Source organism: Peromyscus leucopus, chromosome 7, assembly GCF_004664715.2.
Source record: "Peromyscus leucopus breed LL Stock chromosome 7, UCI_PerLeu_2.1, whole genome shotgun sequence".
Classification (NCBI taxonomy): domain Eukaryota; kingdom Metazoa; phylum Chordata; class Mammalia; order Rodentia; family Cricetidae; genus Peromyscus; species Peromyscus leucopus.
The window spans coordinates 74,773,635-74,791,498 of NC_051069.1; the positions used below are offsets into that span (position 1 = coordinate 74,773,635).

The window sequence follows — 17,864 nt, forward strand, 5'->3', positions numbered from 1 at the left end:
CCTGCCCTCAGGTGTACTTACACAATTACAAGTATTTTTTTTTAAAACATTAAAGTTAACTCTATGGTAATCTAATAGGCAATCTCCCAAGTGCATAACCTCCCCTGTGCTTTTATTTTTAACTTCAAATGCATGCTAATTTGTACTGTCATTTCCTTTTTTTTTTTTTTTTTTTTGTTTTTCGAGACAGGGTTTCTCTGTGTAGCTTTGCGCCTTTCCTGGATCTCGCTCTGTAGCCCAGGCTGGCCTCGAACTCACAGAGATCCTCCTGGCTCTGCCTCCCGTTTCTTATGGAAAAAGATAAACACAGGGAGCACAGGAAACGCTGAGTGAGGTCGTGAGCTAATGTGTACCGCTGACATGGGCCCAGCCATGTGGAGGGCTCCAATTCCTCAGCCACAAGGGAGTAGCACAGCCTCACCTGGGTGAAGCTCAAGAACAATGGCAAAGCTTCCCTCAGGAGCTTGAGTGTGAGTGTTTATGAACAACTGGCCAGTGTGTGCAAAGACTAACAACTGCAGCTTTCTCCGCCTCCTGGCTGTTTACAGCCTGGGACTGTGTAGAGACCTCCTACCAAGACCAGCTATCCCTCTCCCTGTGCGGCACCTAATACACATGCTGAGGGTCCAGGAAGCTGGGGGTAGTAGGCCACCGCTCATCAAAGTAAGCACACTGCCACTTGATCCCAGCTTCCCCAGACATACGACGTCTGCCTGTCCTTTCTTCATTCTCTCAGTACTGATAGCCAGGACTCGAGGGCCCAGCTGCATAAGCCACATCAGAGAAGTATGTATCATATCACTAAAGAGAAGTTAACTAAGTAGATACAGTTGCTCCACTAACAAGCTACATCTTTTATCTATATAAATTTTATAGCAAATAGACACCTTATTGGTTAAAAATAGAAGCTTACCTGTCTGGGTACATTACAGCTGGAAGGTGGGGGAATAATTCCTAGTTGGTGAAAAATGTTGAGACCAAATGTATAAACACATCCATCTTCAGTTAACACAACAGTGTGATCCTTGGCAGCTGCCACTTGGGAACAATTGTGACCAACCAATCCTTCCACAAGCCTGGGAACCTAGGACACAGTTAACTTTATTATAAATACACTAGTCAGTAGTGATCATTTATATAAAAATGCACACAGACTCTGTGACACCACATCCAAAATGGTACAACTAGAAGACTTCCCCTTCCAAAGGCAAAGTCTGCGTCTCATTAAGGGACAGGTAAACTAATGAAATTATGTTCATGGTTTATGAGCAAAATGGATGCAAGACCAGTAGGGAACTTCAATCAAATAATTTAAGTGAGTTTTAAAAAATGTTAAAAACTGTTTATTAAATTTTTTCTTTGTATGTATGCATGCGCGTGCGTGCGTGCGTGCATAAGTGTGTGTCTGTGTGTTGTGTGTGCGCGCACACACGTGCGCACGCATCACATGGTACATGTGTGGAGGTCAGAGGAAAACTTGTGGGGTCTCCTTCTGTGAATCTGAGAACCAATCCCATAATGTCAGGCCTAGCAGTACCTGTTTAGCCAACCTGTTGGGTCTCAAGTGACTTTTAAGTCCTCACTGCATCGCAAATGCAAATTTGGTGGCGTGAATAAAAGGAAAAGGAGCCTATGGTGGTTTGAAAAAAAGTGGTTCCCAAAGGGAGTGGCATTGTTAGGAGGTATGGCCTTGTTAGAGTAGGTGTACTATGTTGGAAGAAGTGTGTCACTGTGGAGGCAGACTTTGAGGGCTCACATATGCTCAAGCTACACCCAGTGAGACAGTCTACTTCCTGTTGCCTGCATCTCAACATATAGCAGCTCCTTCTCCAGCTCCATGTCTACTGTACACAGTCACACTCCCTGCCATGATAATAGACTAAACCTCTGAAACTCTCAGCCACCACCTCAAGCAAATGTTCTCCACTGTAAGAGTTGCCTTGCATGGTATCTCTTCACAGCAACAGAAACCCTAATATTAACCAAACATACACTCTCCTATTTCTTTGCAGTTACTCATACTAGACTCGAAGCTCACACCAGCCACTTACTAGCTATTTGATCTCAATCAAATGTTTAACTTTCCCTCATTTTCCTTATCTGAGAACTAAGCTTTCTTAGTGTTACTGTAATGCACACAAGATAGACAGAAGCCCTTGCAGCTGACCAGACCATTGTGAGGTTCACTGTAAGCAACAACAGTTCACCAAATTCCCCAAGAAGCAGAAGTTAATAATATTGTAGCTTTCTTTCATTTAATATCTATTTTTTAAAAAAAATCAGCCTTTTCCAATTACCACTAAGTTCCAATAACATAAAAACTAACATTCTAATAATAAAGAAAATATTTTTCACCTTTTTAGATCATGCATATTTTAAGGAAATAAAAATCTGTACTTCTTCAGAGGAGGGTTTTACAATTAGTCTGACCTTTAATTTCAACTCTATAACTTATATATACACATATACATAATATATTATATATACACATATACATATATTATAAATACATATATTTTCCTTACTCAGTATTTATTGTTATGCCAAATATTTTTTAGATACTTTCACTTTTATTTAAGCCTTTAATTTTTATGCTATATACTAGGAAGCAGATTTCTTAAAACTGTAACTAATTTTGAACATTATTTTGCTTTACAGTTAGGATAAAAAATTAACTGATGTTTCCAATTCATCACGGCTTACTGATGTCTACTATGTAATGACTCAATTACCAAGCATGTCTGCTCATCTCCATGGCCTAACCGTCCACCACGACCGTGCCCACAGGTATAAACCTGCCCTTTCTGGGACAGAAACACTGAATGAAATTTGCAAAGCACCACCTAAGGAGAAAATGGAATTATGTTATTAAAACTCTCTGAAAGAAAAATCATTTATTTCATTTCTTTAAGAGGAATATTGTTAATTGTATAAGTTAAATAATGTGTTCAGGGGTATTCACTATATTATTCTCTTTACAAGTGTTCTAAATAAAAATAAAAAATATATATGCCTCATTTTAAATTATAACTATAAAATACATGGGAGGGGAACAAAGAGAGCAATTATAGTGAGAAGTATATAGTGTAATATAGTGTAAGCTTTCAGTCCTCAATGACAAAATCATTGTCCTTTGTTTTCCAGTTTAGTGAGGTGTCAAACAACAAGAACTGAGTGGAATGCAAAATGGAGAGTAAGATTATCAAACAGAATCTGTGTTATTAAATAGTCAAACATCAAGAGTGTTTTTAGAAAATAAGTTTGATAATGCACAGCTGGAGAAGCACTGTATCCTTTTTTGATCTCTGTCTTTAATCAAATATAGCTTTAATATCCTTACATAGCCTTAAAGAATTCTGTATTTGTTTTCAAGTCTTTCTCTTTCCCATTTCCTTTTTTGGTTCCTAACATCAACCAGCTGCTGGCACACACTTGGCACTCACATACTCCACAAATAAGCATACTCAAACAGGTAGACTGCATCACGAGAAGGTAGCAACACTCAGTTCACAGCAGCTTTAGACATGCCCATGCTTACAGACGACCCCACAGGCCACGTTTTGCTGCTTTCACACCAGCATTACGTCACTCTGCCTTACTACTCTACAACTCCTTCCTCTTAAGATACACAAAGATGAGAAAGAAAGAAATCCTAGAATCGTTTCTCCAGAAAGGCATGGCCCTTCGAAAATAAGAAAACTGTAAACTGAGCTATAGAAATCGATGGGTGACTCATAGAGTTCTGTAACACATGCTTGCCCAAAAAAAAGAATATAAAATACTCATTTAGCTGAACCACAAATACAATAAAAGTCTAAAAGCCAATCCCAAGTTTATAGTTAGAATTTTTAAAGGAAAAAAATTGTTTGAGTCAAAACGAAATATATTTGGTTCAATTACATATTCATTTTTATTCTACTACTAAACCCATGACACCAGAACTTGATGTTTTGAATTTTTAAACAATTCAACATGGTTTTTCACTTCAGTTCTCTAGGATATGTAATGATTTTATCTCTGCCCCATGTTCAGTTCATTTGGTGCTATACTACAGAGCTCTTTTTCAGTGAGTAAAGGGACTGGCTTTTCACCCAACTGTGCTCAGTAAATACTCCCATCCAGCTTCCGCTTCCTGGACTGAAATTTACAATCCCTTTCTTTTCTCACACCTGTCCACACAGCTTGCCTTACTCATGTTCTATAGTAAATAAAGTTCCCTTGATCCTCAGTTTCTTCACAAATACTATTTCCTTTCATTAGTGAATTTTGTTTTTTAATGTCTTGTTTATACCATCAAGTAGAACAGACTCAGTTTCCTTATACTCCATATACAAGAGGACCAGAAGGTAGACTCATACTCTAGGTCTCTTAATAGCACCATTATTCCCTCATTACAGGCAAAAGCTCCCCACTCCTCAAGACCACAAAATCTAGCTCTACCACATAAAAACTAGAAAAGGAAAAACATCTTTTGAATATCCTAAACAGTCAGTCATTAACACCTATGAACAGATTACCATTTTATGCTCTTAGACAAAAACTGAAGGGATGGCACACCACTGTGAAACCCTTGAGGACCTGCTCAGACTAACACGTACCTAGCAGCACCGCCCGCCCGTGGGACGGCATGACTGTGCATCTGTTCCCCTCATGCTCTGACAGCCCATCTCCTCGTGTTCACTACTGACTCCGACACTGGGCTCGGGATTCCCATCCATGCTGTCCTTCCATCATGGTAAGGTTTTCCCGGGTCTAGAGCCAGCTTTTATGACACCATCCTACCATTCCCTGCATTCTCCAGTCTCTTCCCATTCCTATATAAGCTCCTGTTCCTGGTCTTTCAAAGTTGAACATTCTCTATAATTTACTTTTTTATTAAAAAACAAACGAACGAACAAAAACTTGCTAGCTATGATCCATCAGAGCTTGGCTTTGTGATGTTATACCAAGGCCTAATATGGGGCTTGTATCATTCATATCCAAATATTATTTTAGTTAATGACACTAACAATTCCACCAGAAAAACCATCCAAACCAGAACTGTCACAGGCAAGCCAGGCATGCACAGTAATTTTAACAACTGAGCATTCCAGTTTCAAATATAAACTAAGGATTTGTAATGACACGTGACCTTAGGTGAAATCAGTACATTACTAAGATTTCCAAAGGCTCTTGTGTAAAAGGTTTGGTTCTCAGGTTGGTGTTACTAAAAGGTGGTAGGAACTCAACAAGTGGTCGAGTAGGAGGTTAAAGATCATTAGGGGAATGCCCTCAAAGGGGACTCTGGGATACCAGCCTCTCCTTCACACCCCTTGCTTCTTGGCTGCTCTTAGGTGAGCAGTGTCTTCCGTCACAGTCTCCCGACAGTTGTGCTATCTCACAAGGCCCAAAACCAGAGCCAACTAACTATGGACTCCACAACTTGATCCAAAATAAATATTTCCTCCTCTCAATGAATCCCAGGCGTTCCTTTATAGTAACAAAGATTAACATAGTTCGTAAGACAAAGATGAACTCAAATGATGGGCTCTGAGGTATAAAATGTAAACATCTTAGCATTACAGTGAGTACAGTGTGAGTGACTTGTTAAATTTAAATACTTTTCAGGACTGCCCAGAGTCCTGTAAACATAAAAGGAAAATGAAGCTTGGAAAGAGTAGTATTAAAGACACACACACACACACACACACACACACACACACAATGCTGGAGAGGAGGAACAGACTGACAGTGGCAGTCTGTGGAAGTAAACCACATCACTCAGCAGCAGGACAGAGAGCATGGAGGAAAGCTTCATAAGTTACCAGCTCAAAGTGCACACTCACTCACATTTAAGAATTCAGGATCATGTACCAAAACCAACACCAACCTGCAACACATGCACTCGAGAAATAAATGGCTTAGCACCCACTACACATATGTCCGGGTACCTTAGTCTTGATATGACCAAAGCTAATGCAGTCAAAACTGAAAGTAGCAAATTCCTAATGGATTTCATCATTCAGGTGTTATTAGAACTTCACAAGAGTAAAAATGTGCAAAATCCGAACTATCAAATGTAATACTTTGTCTTATCTCCCAAAGTACAGAGATGATATTTTAAAATACCTGCTTGACGTAAACTCCGCTCCTGGAGAACAGATCCACCAGCTCTGGGTGATGCTTGCTATTCTGGCTTCCGTGACCCAGAGTAAAGTTTGTGTTATCGCCCCAAGTATAAACTTCTGTGGGATCTGAAATAAAAATTAAGATTTTATACTGTTATAGTTTAAATGAATGACAACTTAGCCTAATTATATATACACAATAACCATCCGTTTACCTGAAACATGACTCAACAGAAGCTATCTTAGCTTCCATATTTAGAAAGATTTCACTCTTCATAAATATGACTTTATTAACACAGTATATATAATTCTAAGAAATTCTAAAACTCAGAAAATCCACATCACAGTGAAAGCGAGAAGAATCTGATGTGAACAATCCCAGCATTGGCCCTCACTGAGAGCTAACATGTAACCTCCAGCTGAGAGAAGCATCACCTGCCCTGTCTATCTTGTTTCCAAGAAAATCTAAGTATAAGATTGATAATTATACCTGCGTTTATAAAGTGAGCACAGAATCACTGTTACTATATGTTATGAAATAAACATTGACTTTTTTTCTTTTTTAGGGGAATTGAGGGATTCCGAGTGCAGAATGATCTCTGAATTTATTATGTAAGAGAACATGGCCTTGACCTCCTCACCCTGCTACCACCTCCCAAGTGCTGGGATTACAGGTGTGAACTAACACATCCAAGACTAACATTAGCTTTCTCAGTTCACTCTTGATACACAAAATCACAATGACTAGGGAAAGAGCCTTTAAACTGATACAGAGGAAAGCTTGTGGTAAGTCTTCAGTTTTATTCTGGAAGACTGAAAAATGTTCTAGAATGAAATTGTGATTGTCATATACAAGGTAGGGGAGGGGATGACTGTTATCACTTAGATAAAAACTCTGCAACACCCCCATTTAATCCTCCTCTCCCTTCCTGTAAATTCACAAGGGCAAAGAAACTGGAAGAAGTGATACTAATCTGTGCAAGCAGGACTTGGGAGATGATTCAGTGGGCAAATGTGCTTGCCACAAAAGTGAGGGGACCTAAGTTCAAAGCCCCAGGACATGGGGCAGCCAGACATGGAGTGAGCATCTGTAATCGCAGCACTCCAACAAGAAGATGGGCGAAACCAAGAAAATCCCAGAAGCTTGCACAACAGCTCACCTGGCAGATGCCATGCATCTCCAACAAGGTGAAAGGCAAGAACTAATACCAGGGCTGCCCTCTGACCTCTACATGTGCACTCTGTCACATAAGCATGCCCACATTCACACACAAACACAGACACACATCCACAATGTGTGCACACACAGAGAGACACTTACTAAATAAACTGGTAATTTTTTTTGAGGTAAAATAGTTACTTTTTTCAGTTACTTTGGGTACTGATGTTATTTTCTAGATACACATTATGGCTTTACAATAATAACAATTATCAACTGCCAACCCTTTGGGTTGTGCTTTATCTCTTAAAGACACAACTTAAAAAAGGCAAAACAAGATGTTATGAATAAAAAAATAAAAATAATCAACAGATGTGAAAGTAAAAGTTCTTTGTAGATATTCAAACAAATAAATCCTCAATATCTTAATCAGAAAAAATACTAGCAGGAGTTTCCAGAACTGCACCTTGCTGGACTGACTGTGTGAAGCTATCCTTACCAGTGTTCTTAAATACAACATGAGTTGGCCTGTCCTTCATTAGAAGATCCAAAGGTGACAATCCTTCTTTATCTTGAATATACAAGCTAACACCATGCTAGAAAAAAAAAAAAAAAGTACATATTATCAACATCCTCCCAACCAGTAACTTCTATATCAAATCAAATGATATAAACACACTGAATAAAGAAAGATAACCATGCAATAATTATCTCTCATAGCTACATACATTTTTCACTGATATACAAAAGAACTAAAAAATGCTCATCAAAAAAAGCTCAGTCAAAAAAAAAAAAAAAAAAAAGCAAAGCCGGGCAGTGGTGGTGCACGCCTTTAATCCCAGCACTCGGGAGGCAGAGCCAGGCGGATCTCTGTGAGTTCGAGGCCAGCCTGGGCTACCAAGTGAGTCCCAGGAAAGGCGCAAAGCTACACAGAGAAACCCTGTCTCGAAAAACCAAAAAAAAAAAAAAAAAAAAGCTCAGTCATGTTCACTACAATGTCTGTAATGCATAGGTCACGCTATGGCATGTATCATATACTCAAAAGATATTTGTTCTAAATACTTTGCAGTTAGTGTGTCATTCAACCCATGCAACTCTGGGATTCTATTAGGTTTTCATAACAATAGGAAAAACCAAAGCAAGCTCTTCCAGACCACTGAGTAAACAGCAGTATAAAAATACAATGGCACCAGGTGCTAGGCAGTAGGATTTACAAGTCTGAATTCAGCTTGGAAAACTAAACGGAATCTGGTCTCAAAATTTAAAAACAAGACTAAGTACAGTCCAGCCACAGAGTACTTCCCTACCATGTGTGAGGCCCTAGGCTCACCCTAATATTACAAATGAAACAGTAAAGAACACTTGCAGAAGAACTCTATAAACATAAAGCCTTTGGCATTCAATCTCATCATGGAATAAAACGGTCAAAACAAGGCTACTTAAGATTGTTACCTCAGGCCGGGCGGTGGTGGCGCACACCTTTAATCCCAGCACTCGGGAGGCAGAGCCAGGCGGATCTCTGTGAGTTCGAGGCCAGCCTGGGCTACCAAGTGAGTTCCAGGAAAAGGCGCAAAGCTACACAGAGAAACCCTGTCTCTAAAAACCAAAAAAAAAAAAAAAAAAAAAAAAAAAAAAAAATTGTTACCTCAACGGTACCTTTATGTATGCAAAGAGTTTCTGCTGAGGTCTCTTATATCTCAAAATCAGAGACTGATAGTGTTAACAGTATGTGTGTATATTTATTGAGCAATTTATTTTGGCATTTGACATAAAAATTTCTACAGTTCTGAAGTTTATCAGATGCAAATTCTCTGAACGTGCATTCATGATTATAGTGTTTGTTATCAACAAGTAACACTTGAAGCAAGCAAAAGCCCAAAATTCAGGCCAAATCACAACTGTTTCAAGTTGAAGCCCTAAATATAGACACATGCCTAGCAACCTCTCAGACAGAAGAAAACCAAAGAACCCTCAAAACTCAACAGAATTAGCAGCAATGTAATATTCCAGCCAAGGTTTCAGAGATGAGAAGGAGTAAGCCTGCAGCCAACTGATGCTTTAATTCTTTAGCTTCCCTACAGGGAGAGAAAAGGGATTGGTGACGCTCCTTACAGATGTGGAGCAGAGAGGCAGAAGGACTACTACTCCCCTTTTGTAGATACAACTGAGGTCTCATGTTTGGAAATTCATCCAAGATGACTCAGTAAGTAGGGCCCTAACACAATTTAGCTACCGAAGGATGATATTGTACTACCAATAGACATTAGAAATCATTTTGGTGAGAATATATTACAAAAAAAAATCTTATGTAAATAATTATTTTAAAATAAAACAAATTAGGTAAGATTCCTAATTTGACTACAAATTGCTTGAGGATAGAAAGACTTTAGTATTTTCTGGGCCTGCATAAACTTGAAAAAATGCCTGTATAAAGCGAAGTTACACATTTAGAATGAATGACTCAGTATTCATTAGTGCCATAACACTGAGTATTTCTCAAAACACTTCATAATCTGGCTATTCACAAAACAAACCTAGATGGAATCTACTGAGTGAGAAATTTCATATAAATTAAGCTGATTTTAATTATCAAAATTTTAAACTAAAAACATTTTATTCTAGTTAAACAAGAAGTGGACATATTATTCAAAACTATTAATTCTGATGCTCAACAACCTTGTAAAGCAGTCAACGATAATTTATTTTTTAAATACCCAAAAATATTATTTTAAAATTTTCAGTAGAACTCATTAGACTGGAGTAACTTTAACAGTGGGTTTCATTGTAAGCAAGCAGAAGCTCAATATAAACAGAGCAACAAAGGAAGACCTGACTAGTCAGTCACAGGCACCAACAAACCTCCATGAGGTTTACACTCTGCCCATCTGCTCAAACAGCTCTCTACACCTCTGGGGGGGGGGGTAAGCAGGGTACTGGAGGTGGAAACCTGGACCTTGAGAATGCTAAGCAAGTATTCTGCCCCTAAGCTACTTCTCCACACTGAACCTCTCTTGGGTTTAGGTGCTGCCCAATTAATAAACTATTCTTTGTTCAAATAAAACTGTTCAAGGTTTTTTCTGACAATAGCATACAGTGCACATATCATAAAACTGCACAATAGCTCATCGTATGTTGTGAGCTTTGATGTATATTTGAAATTTTACATAAAATGTGTAAATAACTAAGATATAAGGGATTTTAAATCTAAAGATGAGTTATAGCAGTAGAGTATCAAACACATATAAACCTCTCTTAGAAAATACAACATGAAATAGATTAAGAAAATGCCATGCCTAAACTCCAGCCAGGGAAGCAGATCAGTGCCTGGCTCTGCCATCAGCAGAGACGCTTCCTCCCGCAGCACATGGGAACAAATACAGAGACCCACAACCAGACAATAGGCAGAGTTCGAGAAATCTTGGAACACTCGGCCCTAAATGGGCTGTCTCCATCAAATCCCTCCCCCCAGGGTCAGGGAACCCTGTGGAAGAGGAAGTGGAAAGAGTGTAAGAGCCAGAGGAGATGGAGGACACGAAGGAACCATGACCTTCTAGATGCAACAGGACTGGCACATGTAGGAACTCACAGAGATGGAGGCAACACGCACTGGGCCTGCCACACCCCACCAGATGGGTCCTAGAGCTGAAAAGAAGTAGTTGTACCTCCAACAGTAGATGGCCAAAAGAAAATGAACTCAATGGCAACACTGGAGACTCTTTATCTCATAATGTCACATCTGTCATATTGAACCTTTTTTTTTTAAATTTTACCTTATTTTTTAACATATATTTATTTATATTTTCTCTATCTTTTTACTCTACAGGTCCTCTGTGTATATATTATAGGTTCTAGTGTAGTGTGTTTTTATGAGATTCCTCAGTGTGCGAACAAGTAGGTCTGTTTCTTATGCCTTTTCTTGAGCTCTTTTCCTTCTGTTTTGTCCAATTGCAATGTGTTAGTTTTTGTTTTATTTCATTATGCTTTATTTTATTTTTATCCAAGCCTGTTTTTTTTTTTTTTTTTTCTCTCTCTCTCTTTTTTTTTTTTTTCCAAGACAGGGCCTCACTATATAGCTCTGGCTGTCCTAGAACTCAAAATGTAGACCAGGTTGGCCTCAAACTCACAGAGATTTGCCTGCCTTTGTCTCCCAAATGCTGGGAATAAAGGCATAAACCTGGGATTAAAGGCATAGCTTGTTTACTTTCTAATGAGAAATAGGAGGTAGATCTGGATGGGAGTGGAGATGGGAAGGAGGTAGGAGGAAGAGAGGGAGGTGAAACCTTAATCAGGATATATAATGTGAGGGAAAAAAAAAAATCTATTTTCAATAAAAGGAAAAAGAAAAAAGAAAAGCACATGCCTAAATAAGTTTTAAATAAACTGACACGTACCTTCAACAGAGACCAAGCGCAATCAATATGTCCATAAAAAATGCTTCTGTGCAATGCTGTCCAGCCTGACTCCTTGTCTTTCACCAGCAAATCCACTCCTTTCTCAATAAGCCAATCCAACACTCCTTTCTTCCCGCAGGAGGAAACCAGGTGGAGGGCATTCCTGCCAAAGGCATCCTTGACAGTTGCAGCATTGAAACAGTGACTGGAGAGGAAGGCCTTGATCTGGTTCTCACTCCCCTTTGTCACCACAGAGAGGACATCCATAGCATGCTTCAGGGATCGGCATTTTGATGTACAGTCAGGGGTGGCAGAATCCATCCTAATTGCTTTTATATTGCTTACTCCTTCAGAACAGTCAGTGAAGGAAATTTTAAAAATGAAAAGCTAGGACACAAGGATACTTACTATTCAGGAAGAATTATTGAGAAGATATGATCCTCTGGGGGTTATAATTTAATTAATCACAACAATTATATAAAACTATATATCTTTGTATAATCTTTTGGCACTTAAATCAAAAAATTATAAATAGTTCTATAAAGTTCGTATCAAATACAAGTTCTTTAATTTTTTTAAAAAAATCCCAGTTTATAAATTATTCCTGGAGTCAAGCACCAAGGGGGAGTGAGGAGGGGAACTCCCCCTCCACACCGTCTGAGCCTTTCAAATATCCATAATTGCGAGGGTGACCTGTAGGAAAACAAAGTAAAAGGAAAATTACAAATCTAACTCTCTTGAAGTACTTTACAATGTAACTCCACATCTAAATGCCGTTCATTAAAAAAAAAAAAAAAAAAGCTATCAACTTTCCATATTGGTCTCTTTCAGAATATTCATTATCTCCTGTATTTTTAAACTCTATAAGCTACGTCCCCAGGAGCTATAAACACATTCAAATCTATTACCTTCAAGAGAATGTCTTCCAAAAGGTCACCACTTAAAACTACATCATACCCATTACCAAAACAACCAACACTTCACCCATTACTCTTCACTTTGTGGTAGGCAATGTGTCTTCTCACCTGAATGGCCCCTTGTTATGGGGGAAATAACTAAACTAGGGGTATCAGAAAAACTGGAGCACTATCTGAAAGAAATAATTTTTGACACTTTATACCTGTACTAATATAAATTTTAGATGGCTCAGAGACAAAAAAATGAAAACATAAAAGGGTATTCTTTTATAGTCATCGCATACAAAAATATGATCTGAAATCTTGAAGTATAAAATGATGATGAGATTCAATATAACTCTTAAAGCTATATAAAATGTTAAAGACAAAAAAAGGAAAACCTTTCCTATTACATGGTGTGTAAACTTTTCCTTGATATCTAGTCTTTGGGAACAGGAAAATAAAAAACAATTACAAGACTCTTTAGAGACAGGCCGTAGTGCACTGTGTGCACAGGGAAACTTCGGAACATTAGATACAAATATGGAAGAGTTTAAATATGTTATTTCCACTCCCACCTGAAATCACAACATCAGAAGTCTAAGATCTAACTGGCTTTCTGATACTGACTATTCTGATGAGTCACCTTTTAGAAATGAGAGCAACAAACTACTTGAATTCTAATTCTAACTCCAGGTCTGTTTCTGCAAACCTATACAGTTTTAACTGAACACAGTCCTACAAAAACAAACAAGCCAACCAACAAATAAACAAACAAACAAAAACCCACTTCAAAATCTTATTTTGAACCTAAAAGAATAAAAAGTCTTTGGCACTTAACTGGCACCAAGAAAAGGAACCAATGCCCTAAGTAGTTTAAAATGTCAAAACTAAACACAATTTATAGCAAAACAGTCAAGTCACTGATCTCACTCTTGAAAGCTCTAAAGCCCACACCACTCCTGCTTTTCCCACATCAGGAGGGGTTAGACGTTAGACGGCCTTTTGTGTTTGAAGTGGCCACTGCGCTGAATCCTAAAAGGCAGGATGGAGTGATAATGCAAGGCTCCTGCATGGGTGGTGGGCTAAGAAAAAAAGGGCTAAACACTTTGGAAATCAGAAAAAAATGTAGCACACTATACTGGTTTGAATGAGAATGGCCCACATGTTCCTATTTTTGAATATTTGGTCCCCAGTTGGTGGAACCATTTTGGGAAGGAGTATGAGGTGTGGCCTCAGAGAAAACATGCTACTGGGAGCCAGCTGAAAAGTTTCAAAAGACTCTAGCCATTCCCATTGTCGCTCTCTGCCTCCTCCTTGCAGATAAAGATGTAAGCTCTCAGCTATTCTCGCCACCCCCCTTTGCTCTGCCATGATCATAGACTCTAACCCTCTGAAACTATAGCCTCAAATAAACTTTTTCTTTCACAAGTTGTATTGATCATGGTGTCTTATCACAGAAGTAAAAAAGAAACTAAGACAGGAGCCTAAAGAAACAAACAAACAAATTATAAATAAATCTTTGTCTTATACATGACCTATGAAATGCTGAAGAGAGCTGGCACAGCGTAGCTAGCTAGCTTAGCCACCGGCAATGGTTCAGCCCAACGACTGTCCCACCACAAAGACTTTAGCAGGTCAACACTGAGTTCTGAACCATGAGTCACAGGCCCTATATTCCTCAATAATTAAGAGTATAATTATATTTTAAAACAAACCTAATCATCTAATCATCTACTCCCCTAATATATCCCAAAAAGAAAGCAAAACAAACAAAAAACCCAATGTCTCACATGTTAAAAACAGCTTTATCTAACACTAATCAACAATCTTACCAAGTGTGAACCCTGTGAAGTACAACAACCAGCCTGACAAGGTACGTTCACTGTTGTAATATTGGCACAAACGTTATGGAGTAAACACTTTCTGACTGGACTTAAAGGCTTGCTCCATAACGTAGAACTCATATCTGGCACCATTAATGTCCCAAAGGATCCAATGTTTGAATGCTTGGTTCCCAGTCAGTTGAACTGTTTGGAAAGAATTGGGAGGTGTGACTATGTTGGAATCAGTGTGGCCTTGTTAGAGGAGGTGTGTGTCACTGGGGATGGGTTTTTTTGAAGCTTCAAAAGCCCACACCAGGCTCAGTCAGCCTCTGTGCCTCTCTCTCTCTGCTTCTATTTTGAGGATCAGATGTGAGCTCTTAGCTACTGCTACAGAACCATGCCTGCCTGTGTGCTGCCATGCTCCCTGTCAAAATGATCAAGTACTAACCCTCTGAAACTGTAAGGAAGCCATTAATAATGAAATATTTCAACTATAAATCCCTTTGGTCATGGTGTTCCACAGCAACAAAGACTGTATTATGCAGCCCACAACGCTCAGATTCTGAATTCAGGACACCTGAGCTAGTAACACAAGTATGTAACTACCTAAGGATCCTGAACACACCACTTAATTTCTCTAAGCTTCAATATTTTCATTTGTAAAAGGAATTTTAAAGTATCTCTTGACCTGTTCTAAAACTTAATGAGATATTTTATCCACATGGCGCAAACATTCAACAAGTTAGGGAGGAAAATAGGACATCTTGATAAGTCAGAAAATGTCAATACTATATTAGGGCCCTTTTTTTAAAAAAATACTTTTCATCCAAATCTTTAAAAGGCTACTTCTCAGTGCTTATAAAAATACCTACCATCTTTGAACTTTCATATGGACATGTACATACAGAGCTTTACCTAAATTAACTATGTCTCATTTCAACCTGTTTATTGACCCTATAAATATTACTACCTTCACTTTACTATGAGGAAACAAGTAACCTACCTAAAAATCATACAGTGAAAAGAGTACTCTGGATACCACTTGTCGATCAACTGGCTCTCTCACCACAGTTAGGAATGTAGGATGTAATATAGTGTAGTCAAGAAAACTGTCACTTGGGTTGCTACACTAAACCATAGACAAGCGGCTTGAGTTCCCTATTCCTCCATTTCTTCCTTTGTGAACTACTGACAATAACCTCCCCTGGAGATATATGCCTTGCCGACATGGAAGGCTTTTAAGATCCTTACAGTAAGGGAGAGAAAAGCATGGTATCCTTCTTCATAATTTTCACAATCAGTAAGCAAGACTGTTTTTACTGAGCTCTTTAGAACCAAAATACCTCCCCTGTACACCTATATCTTTACTAATTTAAATGTTTCAAGCTACATATTATGAGTCATAATCAAAGATCAGTTTTTATAAGCTGAAACAAATTTTTAAAAGTAAGCGCTTACAATGGCTAGGACAGTAATTTAACTCTATTAATATTGTAATCTAATGTTCTCAAATACTCTCTGTGTAGAAGACCTAGAAACTTGGTTTAGTTCAATAACTATCTCATTTTCATAACAGAAAATGTGCCCATTTAGGGAGCAAATAAGTGCATCTGGATGTAGCAAAGAATAATAAGAAACTAGTGTGTCGAAAGTAACAAGTCATACCAACATCCTTTAATAGGTATACTTATTTAGTCTAGAATTTTAGAATCCAGAAGCATCTTGAAAGTTAAAAAACTAAGTGAAATCATCACACAAAAACTAACATACTGAAAGTCCTTCAAACAAGTTTTATTAAAAATGAAAACCAACATATCCAATTAATTTTTGTCTTGAAGCTGCGATGTGACTAAAGTTTGGCAAAAACTTTTTTAGAAAACACGTTTTTTTAAAAAAAAGTTCTGACCTCATGTACCATGAAGTAAGTAGGTTTCTAAAACAATAAAAACAAACGAACGCATTTCAACAAAGAAGTCAGAAATTAACCAAAAATGCCTGCGAATTTGCATTAGGGAGGTAGCCACACTATTAAGAAAAAAAAAAAATTAAAGCACCACCCTTCTCAGTATTTCTGAGGAACTTCTTCAACTGTCCTACTTCGAGGTCAACGGAAGCAGGTGCTACTCAACTTCTGCTCCTCGAAAAACACCCCCTCGGGCTAACACAACTCGAGTTTCATGACTACGTTGGGATGTCAGATAACAGAGCCAAACATGGCCTATGGCCTGGGTTGGCCATTTCCCCTCTGAACTGGAATTCCCTTGCAACCTGATAGGTAGGCACCAAAGGCCTCTTTAGCCTATCTCTGCAGAACACACATAGTCCCTTTCCTCCCAGCAGCACGCCTTCCTGCAAGACCTGCTTCTGCAAACTCAACAGGGCCCACGTGAACTCAAAAAAAAACTTGGTAAACTCCACTAAGGGTTTAGGGGACACGGGCGCCTCCAGGATGGGCTCCAAGGGAAGTGACGCCAGGCATCTCTCGGAACTAGAAATGCAACGTCGCTGGAGGGCGTGTCGGGAAGCCGGGCGACGTAGCACTTCGCGGGACCAGGCCATTCATTTAGCTGGAGGGGGCGGCGGGGCTGCGCTCCCGGGCCACCCGCCCGCGCCACGCGCGGCGCGAAGCTCGAAGCCACCCCTCCGCGAGTCCCCTCCCCGGGGCCCTGCTTCCCCCGCCGCGCTGGCGGGACGCCGTCGCCTCCGCCCTCACCAGTCGCTAGATGAAGGTGCGCCGGGGGTCTCCGCTGGGAAGGCGCGCGGCCGCGCAGGGACTCATCTTCAGTGACGGCGGCCGGGGACGACGAGGGGAGCCAGGAACCGGGCTGCCCGAGTCCGCTCCGGAGGCGGCTGCAAGCGACAGCCGCGAATGCCGGCGCCGGGACGGGGTTCGGGGACCTGGGCTAGAGCGGGCGGGCCTCGGGAATAAGGCGGGCGCTGATTGGCTGGAGTTCGTGTATGCCCTACGGTGATTGGTCGGGGCCTGCCCACAAGGCCTAGCGTGGCAGCACCTCGGCTGTGGCCTTCCCCTAGGGTCCCAGAGGAGCTTGACCCTGCCGGCCTTGGGGGCTGCAGACACGGGCTGCCGCCTTGGACTCAGAGCCCGTGGTGTCCCTCGTAGATGGCAGATGTCATCCTAGTAGTTGTGTTCCCCGGCAGGTCGTGACTCGGAAGGGAGGAGAAGGCGGGGACGAAGAAAACAAGGATCTGGCTGGATGCCCGAGCACCGGTCACCACTCAGTAGAAGGATAGACACCTTAGCTAAGTTGCCTCCCGGGTCCCTAGCAGTGGGGGGACTTGGAAACCAGGGGTGTCCTCTTCCCGGGTCTTAGCCCTGCTGCTCTGTGGGCCCCTGTTATGCCCAGATTGTCCGTCACTCCCTTTGTCAGAAGGCACCACAGCTTTTTCAAATCGCCACTGTGCGACCCGCTGCTGACTTGGGGTCACACCACTAGGTACCTGAGGCCAGACTTGCAATAGGTTTT

The 17,864-nt window shown here is 40.1% G+C and overlaps 1 protein-coding gene across 2 annotated transcripts in view; it reads right to left on the minus strand.

Annotated features, from left to right (window-relative positions):
• The window catches only part of Ibtk (inhibitor of Bruton tyrosine kinase), a 62,320-nt gene extending 45,141 nt beyond the window's left edge, over positions 1-17,179 (minus strand). For both annotated transcript variants that reach the window (XM_028875493.1, XM_028875492.1), the window contains exons 1-6: positions 17,093-17,179; positions 11,658-12,350; positions 7,766-7,862; positions 6,109-6,233; positions 2,733-2,843; positions 914-1,084 (exon numbers count right to left, since the gene is read on the minus strand). In XM_028875493.1, coding sequence (XP_028731326.1) covers positions 914-1,084; positions 2,733-2,843; positions 6,109-6,233; positions 7,766-7,862; positions 11,658-11,978 — 825 coding nt within the window. In that variant the 5' untranslated portion in view covers positions 11,979-12,350; positions 17,093-17,179. The remainder of the gene's footprint in view (positions 1-913; positions 1,085-2,732; positions 2,844-6,108; positions 6,234-7,765; positions 7,863-11,657; positions 12,351-17,092) is intronic.
• Positions 17,180-17,864: the final 685 nt, after the last annotated feature.